The sequence below is a fragment of the Xenopus laevis genome, chromosome 8S (assembly GCF_017654675.1).
Source record: "Xenopus laevis strain J_2021 chromosome 8S, Xenopus_laevis_v10.1, whole genome shotgun sequence".
Classification (NCBI taxonomy): Eukaryota; Metazoa; Chordata; class Amphibia; order Anura; family Pipidae; genus Xenopus; species Xenopus laevis.
In genome coordinates, this window is record NC_054386.1 from 67,159,246 (window position 1) to 67,172,284 (window position 13,039).

The 13,039-nt window shown below is 35.3% G+C and overlaps 1 protein-coding gene across 2 annotated transcripts in view; it reads right to left on the bottom strand.

The window, feature by feature from the left end:
* The window catches only part of LOC108700131 (mitogen-activated protein kinase kinase kinase kinase 4), a 126,745-nt gene that overhangs the window by 40,312 nt on the left and 73,394 nt on the right, over positions 1-13,039 (bottom strand). For both annotated transcript variants that reach the window (XM_018233032.2, XM_018233031.2), the window contains exons 13-17: positions 10,195-10,362; positions 7,106-7,174; positions 6,452-6,604; positions 5,670-5,810; positions 5,307-5,435 (exon numbers count right to left, since the gene is read on the bottom strand). In XM_018233032.2, the coding sequence (XP_018088521.1) occupies positions 5,307-5,435; positions 5,670-5,810; positions 6,452-6,604; positions 7,106-7,174; positions 10,195-10,362 (660 nt within the window). The remainder of the gene's footprint in view (positions 1-5,306; positions 5,436-5,669; positions 5,811-6,451; positions 6,605-7,105; positions 7,175-10,194; positions 10,363-13,039) is intronic.

Genomic DNA, 13,039 nt, shown 5'->3' on the forward strand with positions numbered 1-13,039 from the left:
ATTCCCTTCACAGCTCTCACTGTAAAAAAAACCCATCCAAATATTTAGGTCCTAATTGGAATGGGTGACATTGCATCAGCTGGAAAGACCTACTGGTATATAAAGCATTATCCAAAGTTGAGGAGGCATCTCGATTTAATGCAACTTATTTCATATATGAGTGATGGGCTATACCCCTGCAGTGAGCACCAACCATTTTGGATTTTTTTGGTGTGCTACCACCATTAATGTGGACATGGTCTTTAAAGTTCTTGTGGTAAAATGGGTGTGGTTTGAAAACAGGGAGTGGTCAATACTGGCTTCCATTACCGGCCCTCCCCATGTAGGCTGGAAAAAATCTGGTCCTTGTACCACAGAAGTTGGATATCACTGTTTACAGTAGCACAACTGCATTTTACCCACTCTTTGCAAATCACTTCACAGGAAAACATCGGGATCCATGTTCTTTGTTCCTACAACTGCTGCTATGAACATTAAACTAATTTCTCCTAGCACAAATCATATATTTCCTCCCTTCCTCTGATTGCAATGAACCAAAAATCACCATATGTAAGACAGCAAGATGATTGACATAGGGCTGGTAAACTGGATTTTCAATAGTGCATTTTACAGTTAAAAAATAGGATAAAATTGTTAATTCAAGGTAAAGCCAAAATTCAAGCTGGTCCAGAAGGAATTCTGATGTAAGGTTTACAACTAAATTAGTGAGACTTATACAGAGCTCAAGCATATGAATGTAAGTGGTATGGCTATAACATAATACAATATGGCAATATGCCTACCAAAATGAATTAAAGAGTAGATGATTATCAGCAAGTGAAGGGAAAGCCAAAATCAGTGCAAAGTATGATGATGATGTCAATAATAAACTGCCCTTGGGCTGGGGGCATTTTCCAGAATAATGATGTCAAAATAACCATTATGTTAATGAGGTCAATAATAAACTAACCTGAGGCTGAGTATTTTCTCCAAAATAAAACCAACCATCAGTAAATCCTGAAAGGATTATGGGAGCAAATGTACATCTCAGCTGGAGCCATTCATGCTGTTTTGTTGGGGAATATACATTTTATAAGGGCTGGATAAAAGATGACCCTTTCTGTGCCTTGTGGCAGACTATAATATGTGGTTGACTGTACATTTTTCTGAATACTGTATTCATTTAGTTTAATATGGAGTGGTGCTGTTCTGTGCCCTTGGTTTTTTTGCACTGCAGAACTACGTTGTGTAAACACTTTTCCCTTCTAAATAAAGCACAACTACCTACAAAATGCATTTGTAATGTACAGTAGTAGATTAGATCATTCCCTTCCAAACAGACAAATTTAAGCCATTTATATCACTACCAATGGTTCTTACAGTTACATTTTGTAGCTTACACAAATTTTATATAAAAATCATATGTCGTTTTAATGGTTGTTTTTTTCCCTAGATGATTATAAAAATAATCTATTTAATAGAACCGATATGAATATATGTGGAACATGTTTACAGAACATCCTTTGCTTTTGTTAGTTGCCGCTCCAATCTGTTTGTAGAATTTTGTAATTCTAATATACTTCAAAACATCATTTGCAATGGTTGGCTGCATTTTAGAGATATTTAGACACTGTCACAAAGATTTATTCATTTTGTTTTGACAAGCTACTGTAAGAAAACTGACTATGATAGATAATTGGCAAAAAACAACTTATTTTGGGAGGGGGAAGAGCTATTCTACTTAAAGGGCCAGTAAAATCTAAGAATGTAAATACAACAAATTCATTGGTCAATACATCATGAATTCTGCATCTTTTTTAATAGAAAAGTGTGTGAAGGACAAAATGAGGCAAGAAGCCCTAGTTCCTACAACAACTATATCAATCAGAGACAGGTTCATTCAGATTAAATTCTTGAACCGAGCCTATCTGATACACTATAGGCTGGTCAAACTGTTCTCACAGATTCCTTGTGTATGCCCAAAATAAAATAGTAATGTGGACTCCTTTTTCCACCTTTTCTTGCTATGCCGCATTAATCAATGATTTTGGGCTGCTATATTGGTTTCCCAGGGTATGCCTCTTAAGTGTAGTAGATGACATTGGCCTCTCATCATATGAGAAATGATGTTACTTGCAGTTAATGTTCTGTGGGGAAAAACTATTTTATTACAGTGGAAAGCTACTGCCACACCATCTCTCAATTATTGGTGGAAACTAGTTAGTGATGTGCTCCCTAAACAAAACTGATACACTGTATATAGCAAGAGACTGTCCTGCAAAATTCTAGGCCAGTTGGGCCTCCTACTTGTCAACTTGGCAACAAATACCAGAAATCACCTTGCTCACTTTTTCTATTTTTCTATTTTTTAGTGCCTTCCTTATATACCATACCATATATTGCATTAGTGGTTCCAAGAATTTATGGCAGAGTAAATAGTCTCACCATTATTTTGGCTTTCTAGATATAGTAATAGCACATAAGCATTCATCTTTTTGTAACTATCTAAGGATCAGAGGAAGGTGTAGCATAATTAAAGCAGTGGATTACCAATTTTGTAACTACACACTTTTAAGGGGATCAGAGGAAGGTGTTGCATAATTAAAGCAATGGATTACCAAGGATAGCAATGGAGACTCTGTGGGTGCAGGGTTGTCAGTTAGACTGACAAAAGGTTACTGATTAAGAAGAATTAGATGTAAATAGTAAAATTTATACTTGGATAGAGAACTGGCTGACACATTACAAAGAGTGGAAGTAAATAAAACATTTTCTGGTCTGAGGTTTGTCCTTGGTCATTAATTTTTAATTTGTTCATAACAGACTACGGTTGGCATTGTAAAAACATTTGATGTTTTTGCTCATGGCACAAAGCAATCTGAATATATTAGAGAAGTTGGCAGCAAACTGGCAAATACGTTTTTATGTTGACTTATCTAAGGTTATAATACATAAGGAACTAAGCATAATTTGCTATATTTCTGATGTAACATTATCTTCAGTAAGCTTGCGCCGTGTTTTGGGCCTCTTTTCATGGGAAGGATATTAATGAATTAGCAAAATGTACAACTAAACTGGTATAGGAAATGTAACAAATTACATGAATAAACTATTAAAGCTGGGTTTGTTTTCACTGAAGAAGAGGCACTTGCAAGGGGACATTATAAAGTTTTTACAAAAAGAATACGAAGCGAGACTTGAGAATCTGAGGCTATTCAAATAAGTTTTTACCATAAAGGCAGTTAGGCACAGATTTTGCCTGTCAGATGAAAATATTGTAAAGGGAATGGGGTGCAAGGTATTATGGCCAAAAAACATGGCAACCTGTGCCGTTTTTTTGCACTTTGCACTGTGCTCCCTCTGAAACCCAATGGAGCGGCCACTTTAAATCTTCGTCAAGTAAAGGAGCAATGTTTACCAACTGGAGGGAGGCGCAGTCAGTACACTTTGCCTATCACTGAGCCTAAGAAAACATTGTTAAGAACTGCTCTATCACAAAGAACAGAATAATGCTACACTGCACTCAGTCTTGTTCTGTGTAGCTCTAGGTCCCAGCTGAACTCCCTACTTCAGAACTAAACCCAAAAATTCATATTGTTAAAAATGCCATATTTTATATAATGAACTTATTGTACCAACCTAAAGGTTCAGCATCTCAATAGCAGCAATGATCCAGGACCTTTCACATGCTCAGTGAGCTCTGAGCAGCTGCTGAGAAGCTAAGCTTAGGGGTTGTTGCAAATTTACAAGCAGAAAATGAGGCTTGTCTGTAATATCAGCTGATGCTGTTAGGCATATTGTAAATATGTTTATAAGTTATGCAAGGTACAGACAGGGTCTGTTTTTATTTTTCTGTATCTTTGCTGATTTAATCCCACAAATTTATTTGCACTGAATAACGGCTACAAACTAGCTGTTTAGATAGATTAGCCATAGTCCTATACACTCCAGCAAAGGTAGCATCTACTGGGCTGATCTGAAAGTAGTATCATGCCAACACTCTTTTTTCTATACCTAAGTTTCTGTGCCACTTGCATGTTTAGTGTCAATTTGGTGTAACTAGATCAAAATGAGTAATCAAAAAGGTGTTCAATTTGCATTTTGATATTGTATGGCTATAGTTACATAGTTAATTTTTACATAGTTAGTTACATAGTTAAATTGGGTTGAAAAAAGACAAAGTCCATCAAGTTCAACCCCTCCAAATGAAAACCCAGCAAACATAGACACACCCCTCCCTACTTTTAATTAAATTCTATATACCCATATCTATACTAACTATAGAGCTTAGTATCACAATAGCCTTTGATATTATGTCTGTCCAAAAAATCATCCAAGCCATTCTTAAAGGCATTAACTGAATCAGTCATCACAACATCACCCGGCAGTGCATTCCACAACCTCACTGTCCTGACTGTGAAGAACCCCCTACGTTGCTTCAAATGAAAGTTCTTTTCTTCTAGTCTAAAGGGGTGGCCCTAGTGAATGTATTAACATTTTAAGTGCAAGGTTAATGCAGTTATAGTTGAAATCAGTGTCCTTAAATGTTGGTCGTGGCTACACATACTGCTCTGTACAGCCTGAGTTGCTAACCTTTGGGTCATAACCCAAACTTGGTTCACCATTATATCTTAACTGGGTGGCTCATAATAAGATAGAGACGTTTTTCCACAAAGTATTTTGATAGAAAAAATGTCTGGAATTGTTCCAGGTGCTTAATATTATATTATAAAATACAGCATCCATGACCCACTGCATGACACACTTGGCCATGATTGAATTAGGAAACCTGAGCCTGTCCAAGGAAAAATAATACGTATGTGGAATAGATATCAGATGCAATTTTTGAGCATTGTTTTCTATATAATGCAGATATAGCTGTGACATTGTAAATACTTTAGTTATCTAGTGACATTAGTTTTGTAGGTGAATAGTGGTGCATAGAGACAACAAATGGAGTACAGGTACAGGATCTGTTTTTCAGAACACTCAGGACCTGGGGTTTTCCGGATAAGGGTTCTTTCTCTAATTGGGATCTCCACACATTAACTTACAACTAATTTAAACATTAAATAAACCCAATTGTTTTGCCTCTAATAAGGTTCAATTATATCTTATTAGGAATCAAGTACATGTATTGAAACCCGTTATCTAGAAAACTCTGAATTACGGAAAGGCCATCTCCCATAGACTCCATTGTAACCAAATAATCCATATATGTATGTTATAGTTATAACATGACAATGATATTGGTTCTGCAAAAGAAAAGTTTTGTTGCATTTTATAACCGTTTGTGAGAGTAATTTAGACATTTCATTGTACAGTACCTTGGGAGGTACTTCATTGAATTTGGTCTCCCAGAACACATCATCCTTTCCAGGAGTCAGCGGAGTTATGACCATATCAGACAGGGAGCTACTGTAGTGATTGTCTCTGCTGGATCGGAGATTTTGATTCTTTGTTTAAAGGAAGACAAAAACAATAATAATACAACCTTACACTAGACAGTCAGAATTCTAGCCTGAAATCAGCCAGAGATTTCAGAGTTAACACTTTGGTTTATGGTCTAGCATGAAAGCAGCAATTTGAAAAAATGTAAGCTTACACTATTTTGTAGGTTTCTATCAAAAATGCTTCTAGACATTTTAAAATAAAAAAGTGCTATTTCTTAATCATAGAATTAAAAGTACCTCTGGTAGTACAGCTCGGGGTAAAGCTGGAGTGCATGGACTGGAACTGCTTCCTGAGCCAAGCCTGGTGTGTACTGGGTGCATAAGAACTGGCCATTTCATGTTACTCTGATCAACACTGCTCTTTATCTTTTCTTGCACCTAAAAAATACAGTATAGCTTATGTCTCAACCCGTTCTCATTTCAGACTGGAAGCTCTTTTAGACAGGGCCATATTTAATTTTTGTTTCAGTTATTGACTGCCTTGTATGTAAATTGGTATGTTCAAGGTATATACATATATATCATACAGTACCGTGGACTGTGTTGGCACTTTATAAATATGTGGTGATGATAATTATATGTGAAAGTAATACAAATTAGTTTCTTTAGTCAACAAGGGGGTAGAAAGACAGCATCTAAACCAATGAGATTTACTGAGCAACCTTTGGTAGAGTCATGCAGTGGGAACCTGGGGGTTACCCATAAAAAAGCAGGTACCCTGTGGGTATGGATGTGTGTCTGTGGACCTTGGGTCCAAGGGTCATGGGTTGGGTTGCTGGTCTTATCTATATTTTTTATCTTATATTATCAACTTTATCAATATTTTAATCCTTTACACATCTACTACAAACCTAATAACTGGTCTATCTATCATCTATCTATCTATCTATCTATCTATCTATCTATCTATCTATCTATCTATCACATATCAAATAAAAAAGTCTAGTAACCGCAAAAATAAGCAGAACACAATTTGTGGTTTTCATGTGTTCATTTGTCTCCAATTTAGGTTTCGTTACCTCCAAACTGATGCCAACAGATATATGATTTGAGATATTATTTTGTGGTTCAAGGTTCTTCTCTTTGTGATCATGCTGGAGAAACAGTAGCTGTGTCTGATCCTTGGGTAAGGTTCGATGAAATTTCTTTTGGGTTTGGCTTTCCTCTGACTTCTATTATAAGCAGAAGGTCAATATTTTGAAATTAGTTCTGAGTTAACATAGTGCTTGTTACAAATAAATTTTTAAGGTTCATGTTTCTTCTATTAACAAATATAACATATATAGATTTGACTGGCAACATAATTTTATGTCGCAAACTTGTGGTCAGGTATACATTATTTAATTATAAGCAAATATTGGAAAACTTAAAACCAGTTTTTGATCTGTTTTCGTATTATACAGATATTACAGATATTTTGCAACTGTTTCTGAAAACAAAAATCTGTTTCCAGTTATAGATTGTGTAATACTTTTTTCTATACTGTAATATTTGGCTGGCAATTATTAACTCATTAGGGAGTTACACCCTAATTTTTACACGGAAAATGAGAAGTCAGTGCATTAAAAACAAACACTGTTACTGATTCCTGGAACATGTTTGCAACCCAGTTCATTATTTGGGCTATTCACCCCATTTGACAAAGAAACTCCTAATGCTTACATGTTACTTACCCCTCCATACTGTGACACTTCTGTCGTCTTCTTCTCTGCATAATCCAGTTTATGCTTTAGATTTTCTTGCTGCAAAGATGAAAAACGATGTATGGTAGAATGTAATTAAACTCAAAGACCTCTGGCACTTTACTAAAACATTACCTATCACAGTTCTGGACCACCTTCTTTATTTTAAAGGGAGTTCAATGGTCTGAATAGATTCATGTTCTTGTTATGAAAAGTCAAAGGGCAAATGTTGCCAGTATACCGGACTTGTATGGCTTGGTGGCTAAATTCTTATAAACAATGAGCATAACGTCTGCTGTTATGATGTCTTTCATGTTCATGGAATCATTTTGCAATGCTTTTTACATTATATAATGCAGTTTTTGCTAGGCCCTGAAAAATTCAGGAGTACAGAAACAGCCGAATGAGTTGTAATGATATTTTAGCATTTTTCAGAAACAAGTGAGGTTATTTGTTATGCTATTTGGATTCTGATTCAATATCGTGCCCTAAGGAATGACCAGAGGGCAACTTTTGATGTCATAATCCCTTGGATTTTATTACTGTAGCTGCTGAGTGTGGGAAAATTTCTTAGTCCATCAGGTTGACATGATGCAACCCCCTTTGCTTTGCTTCAGAGGAAAGCACATTATGCAGTTTCTGAAGATATTTTCAGAAGAGGAACTAGTGTCCCTTTCAAATCAAATACAGCAATTATGTTTCCTCCTGGATTAAAACCATTACATTACATTTCAGTGCACACACTGTTAGGGTTATTTATCCATGCAGAAGGGTAATTGACTCTATTTCATAAAAATGTCTGTTGGGTTTCTTTACTAGTGATATAAATAGGAATACTGAAAACCCCTTCTGATCTCTAAATCCCAACTCATCTGAAAACAGGGTCACTTACATAAGTGAGAGCTTGTCATACAAACATTAAGGGGTAGAATCAAAATGTGAATTACGATTTTAAAAGATAAAAACTCACCCACGTTCTATTTATTGTGGGGTTTTTGGAAGCGTATTTATCAAATGGTGAGTTCTAATTTTCACACGTTGATCCTTCTAAAAATCCCATAGGAATGAATAGAATGTGGGTGAGTTTTTATTTATTAAAATCTGAACTCACATTTTGATACATCTACCCCTAAGTCTACGCAGGACAGGGAAATGTGCAACACATTGCCTCACAAAAGCTAAATAGATAAATTGTAGGTTTTCATAAAATTGACCCCGATCATCTTATGAGCTTATATACCCATGACTGCTTCTTGCAGTTCTGCCCATGTATAGCATGGCATCAGATGACTGAGGGGCGCAGGAGGAGACAAGGAGGTGTGGGATCTATTTACAATTTATGCTGTTGATATTAAAGGGCAGATTTATTATGGGTCAAATTGAAAATTCAAAATTTTAATTTTCAAATTCGACTAGCGAGTTATTCAAATTAGATTCGAGTATTTTTAAAAAAATTCGAATTCGATTTTCGAGATTTATCATTTTTATGGCCCTTTAAGAACTTGAATTCGACTATTCGCCACCTAAAACCTGCCGAATTGTTGTTTAAGTCAATGGGAGAGGTCCAGGGATCAATTTGGAGTTGTTAGCAGCCTTTCTGACATTCAAGTTTTTTTCTGAGAAAAAAACTCAAATCGAGTTTTTAAAATTCAAATTGAATTCGATTTGATTTTTGGGTCCGTTTAAATCATCCGAGTATAAAAAATGTATTGATTTTATTAATACATTTTGTTTCGTTGAATTTCGAATTTATGGGAGTTAAGGGAATTTTTTAAAAACTCACATGAATTCAAATTCGACCTTTGATAAATGTGCCTCCCAGTATTTAAGCAAGATATCTGGCTGGGTTTTTTGGCTCAGAAATTAAGTTTCCAGGTGGTATCAGGGTCTGGTTCGGAATCAATTGTTTTTTTATGGTCAAAACTGTCAAATTCGAATAGGGAGTTATACAAATTCGATTTGAGTATTTTTAAAAAATTCTAATTCGAGGTTCAAGATTTATTATACTTTATTATTGAATTTGACTATTCACCACCTAACACCTGCAGAATTGTTGTTTAAGTCAATGGGAGAGGTCCAGTGATCAATTTGGAGTTGTTAGCAGCCTTCCTGACATTCAAGTTTTTTTCAGAGAAATCGAGTTTATAAAATTTAAATTGAATTCGATTAGATTTTTGGGTCGATTTAATTCATCCGAATTTAAGAAATTTGATTTTATAAATAAATTTCGATTAGTCGAATTTTGAATTTATGGGAGTTTAGGGGATTGTTATGTTTTGGTAGCCGAGGATGAGTAGAGTATAACAGTGCTTTATTAGCAGGTTCATTCAGCCATTTCACTTCAACTCTACTTTAAAACAGTCTAGAAAGTACTCTGTACACAGTATAACTCTTGTGCACAGTGACACCTACAGGCCCTTTGTATAAACACCACTGGGATTTTTTTAAAAACTCACATGAATTCGAAATTCGACCTTTGATGAATGTGCCTCCCAGTATATAAGCAAGATATCTGGTCACTGTTTACACTGTTTGCAATGTGTATACAGTTGTAGCCATCTGACTTCCCCTTTAGAGCTTCTTCACTGGACTTCTGCATTTGCAATCTTTTTACAAATCAAATCTCAATATAAAGGATCATTGTGGAAAGGAAGAACAAAAGCATCCATTTAGGTTTAGAGGGTATCTAAACCCTCTATAAACTGTCCAGGGTTGGGTCATGACAGGGTTAGGCAATCCTGCCCATACAGGGTTAAGCAAAGAGAGTCCCACCATTCACCCTGGTTTTCACTTGGTAAACCAGATTTTGCTATTTGTCACAACTTGTGGCTGGGTTTTTTGGGTCAGAAATTAAGTTTCCAGGTGGTATCAGGGTCTGGTTCACTTTCGAGAAAGTGTGAATGCATCTACAGTATGCAAGAGAATCTCACCTGATATATGTATATATTGGACCCATGCTCTGGGCCATATTGTGACAGTAGTACCATATTCAGGTGGGATTCTCTTGCATAGATGCATTCACACTTTCTGGATTTTCATTTAGATGTAGCCCATCATAACAAGTCCAATATAACGCATACCTGTTTCTTGTTATTTTTATCAAGTGCATCTGTAAAAAGGCACCTCTCCTGTTCTGGACGCTTCCTGTCTTCTCTTCTTTTTCCTTCAATTTTTACATTTTCCTTCATCTCTGGCCATCTTGGCTGGTATTCCTGGCACATTTGCAGATCTCTTTCTTTTCTTTGGTACTTTGAATATAACAGGACACGGAATATTAATAACAAATAGTCCAATCCAATGTCAAAGTGACAGTGATATATGTTCTTGTATTAAATCAGTATATCGTAAATGGGTGATTTTCAGTACAATCAAAATGAATGGCAGCACAGCCTTCTTTAATTGTAATCAGGTAGTGTTAATCAATAATGTGCATCAAGCTGATCGATAATACATATGTTTAGCTATTCTGTAATGTTACTGCATCTATGTTGTGGCTCTGTGTGGAATACATGAATTATTAGAACAAATAGACAATATTCAATATTTGTTTTACAAATCTCATTGTATTACATTATTGTAAAGTTGTTACTGAATATAACACTGTCTAAACCATTTCACATTGATAGATCAAATTACTGATGATTTATCAGTGTTGACAATAACATCTCCAGGGACACTTTCCAAAATGTGTGGTTATAGGGCACAATTATTTACTCTAATGAGGTTATGCAAAATAAGGTGCAAAGTTTGCTACATGTTCATTCACCTATAGCAACCAATCAGCGGGGAGCATATACTGGTCACCTGTAAGCATCTCATTGGCTGCTATAGGCTACTGCGCTCAGGCAAGCCTTGTGCCTTTTATTACATATGGGGGAGGTCTAATAAGGATGGAAATCGTTATTTTGAAGAATTTTTAAAGGGCAAATTTCATTATAATTTAACCCCATTGAACAACTAAACGGTAAAAGATGTATAATAAATCTGTTTCACTAACAGGCTTTATTATTGTTATTATTATTTGTCTTAGGTCTCATGCACTTGAAGGGGCAGATTTATCAAAGATCGAATTGAAAAATCGAATTTTTTAATTCGAATTTTGAGCTAATTTTAGTGTACTTCGACTAGGGAATAGTCCAAATTCAATTTGAATTTAAAAAAAAAATCAAAAATTCGAATATTGAAATTTATCATGCACAGTCTCTTTAAAAATTTTACTTTGACTATTCGCCATCTAAAACCTGCCAAATTGCGAATTTCATTCGAAAATTCACCTTGACCTTTAATAAATCTGCCCCTTAGTGTACTTCGACTAGGGAATAGTCCAAATTCGATTCGAATTTGAAAAAAAATCTAAAAATTCGAATATCGAAATGGATCATGTACTGTCGCTTTAAAAATGTGACTTTGACTATTCACCATCTAAAACCTGCCAAATTACAAAAATAGCTTGAAATTTTTCATTTGAAAATTCACCTTGACCTTTAATAAATCTGCCCCTTAGTGTACTTCGACTAGGGAATAGTCCAAATTCGATTAGAATTTTTAGCTGTTTTAGCCTATGGGGGACCTCCTTGAACCCACTTGGAGTCATTTGGTGGACTTTGAAAAATCTAAGTTTTTTTTTTTGAAAATACTTTGAATCGAATTCAATTTGAACTATCAAATACAGTCTATTCACTCGAATTTAAAAAAATCCCATCACCTCGAAATTCGACCCTTGATAAATCTGCCTATCAGTGTAGTGTGCAAGAAGGGAGAAATTGGAATTTTACCATTTGCTAAATATACATTATTTAGAAAAAATGAGTCGGTGTCAGTGTGCACTAACTCCTAGCAAATAATTAGCATTTAGCAGTGATCTGCCTACTGCAGACAAAATAATGAAAGTAAATATCTGGGATTTACATTTTGTCTGTTTGATAAAACTGGACTATGCTGACAGAATGTTTACACACAGAATGTACAGTTATATTTCTACATACGTCTGCCATATCATTTGCATTATGAGCTGCCATATCATTTGCATTATCAGATGTATTGTGGATAGGTTTTAAGAAAACATGATTAGATATTTATTACCAACAGATGCTGATGTCATAATCCCATTGTATAAATGCAAATAATGCAGTCAAAGGGGAACTCTGACTTCCAAACCAAAATTTGATAATGATGCCTGTATAACACAGAAAGTTTCTTAATAAAGTATGAATAAATACCATTTTCTATGCTAAAATCCAGCTGTTTAACAGTTCTTCTCTTTCTGCATCATTTGAAATCCTGGCAGGGAAGGAGGGACTAAAACACTGATGTTACTAATTGTAACAACTTCTCCACAGCTTACAGACAGCATGCAGAAACTACATAGCCCACAATGCATTGCACTGTTATGTTCCTTTCCTTATTGAAATAATGTGTGCAGGGAATTGTAGGTTTTGGAGGATGCAGGCTGAGGACAGATGGCTGTTGATACAAAGTAACAGTAGTCAGCCAGCTCAGCAGCAAAGTAGTCAGACAAATTAGAAGGAAAGCAGGGGGCTAGGCTTAGGGAACTGTCAGAAACCATTAAAAATCATGAAATTTCTGCATATTTTTTTAAATGATGTATAGTGCAAAGTTGCTTAAAATTATGTTTACTTTTCAAAATGTTTAAGTTATGTTTTTTGTGCAGTTCCCTCTTTAAGAGATCTTCTATGAAAGTACTAGTTTATGGCTCATATTTATGTACCTCTAAATGACACACTGCAAAAGTTATTTTTGAAAAACAGTTTTTTTTTAATCAGTACCAATTTGCCACTTGGCTAAATCTGAGAAATGGTATATGGTAGGTAAGGGTATTTGTTCTTATTATTGTAATGCACTTCATATGGCAATCTGAGACATAGGGAGCATGTGACGGAAATCCCAAACTGTGTATAATGTTGT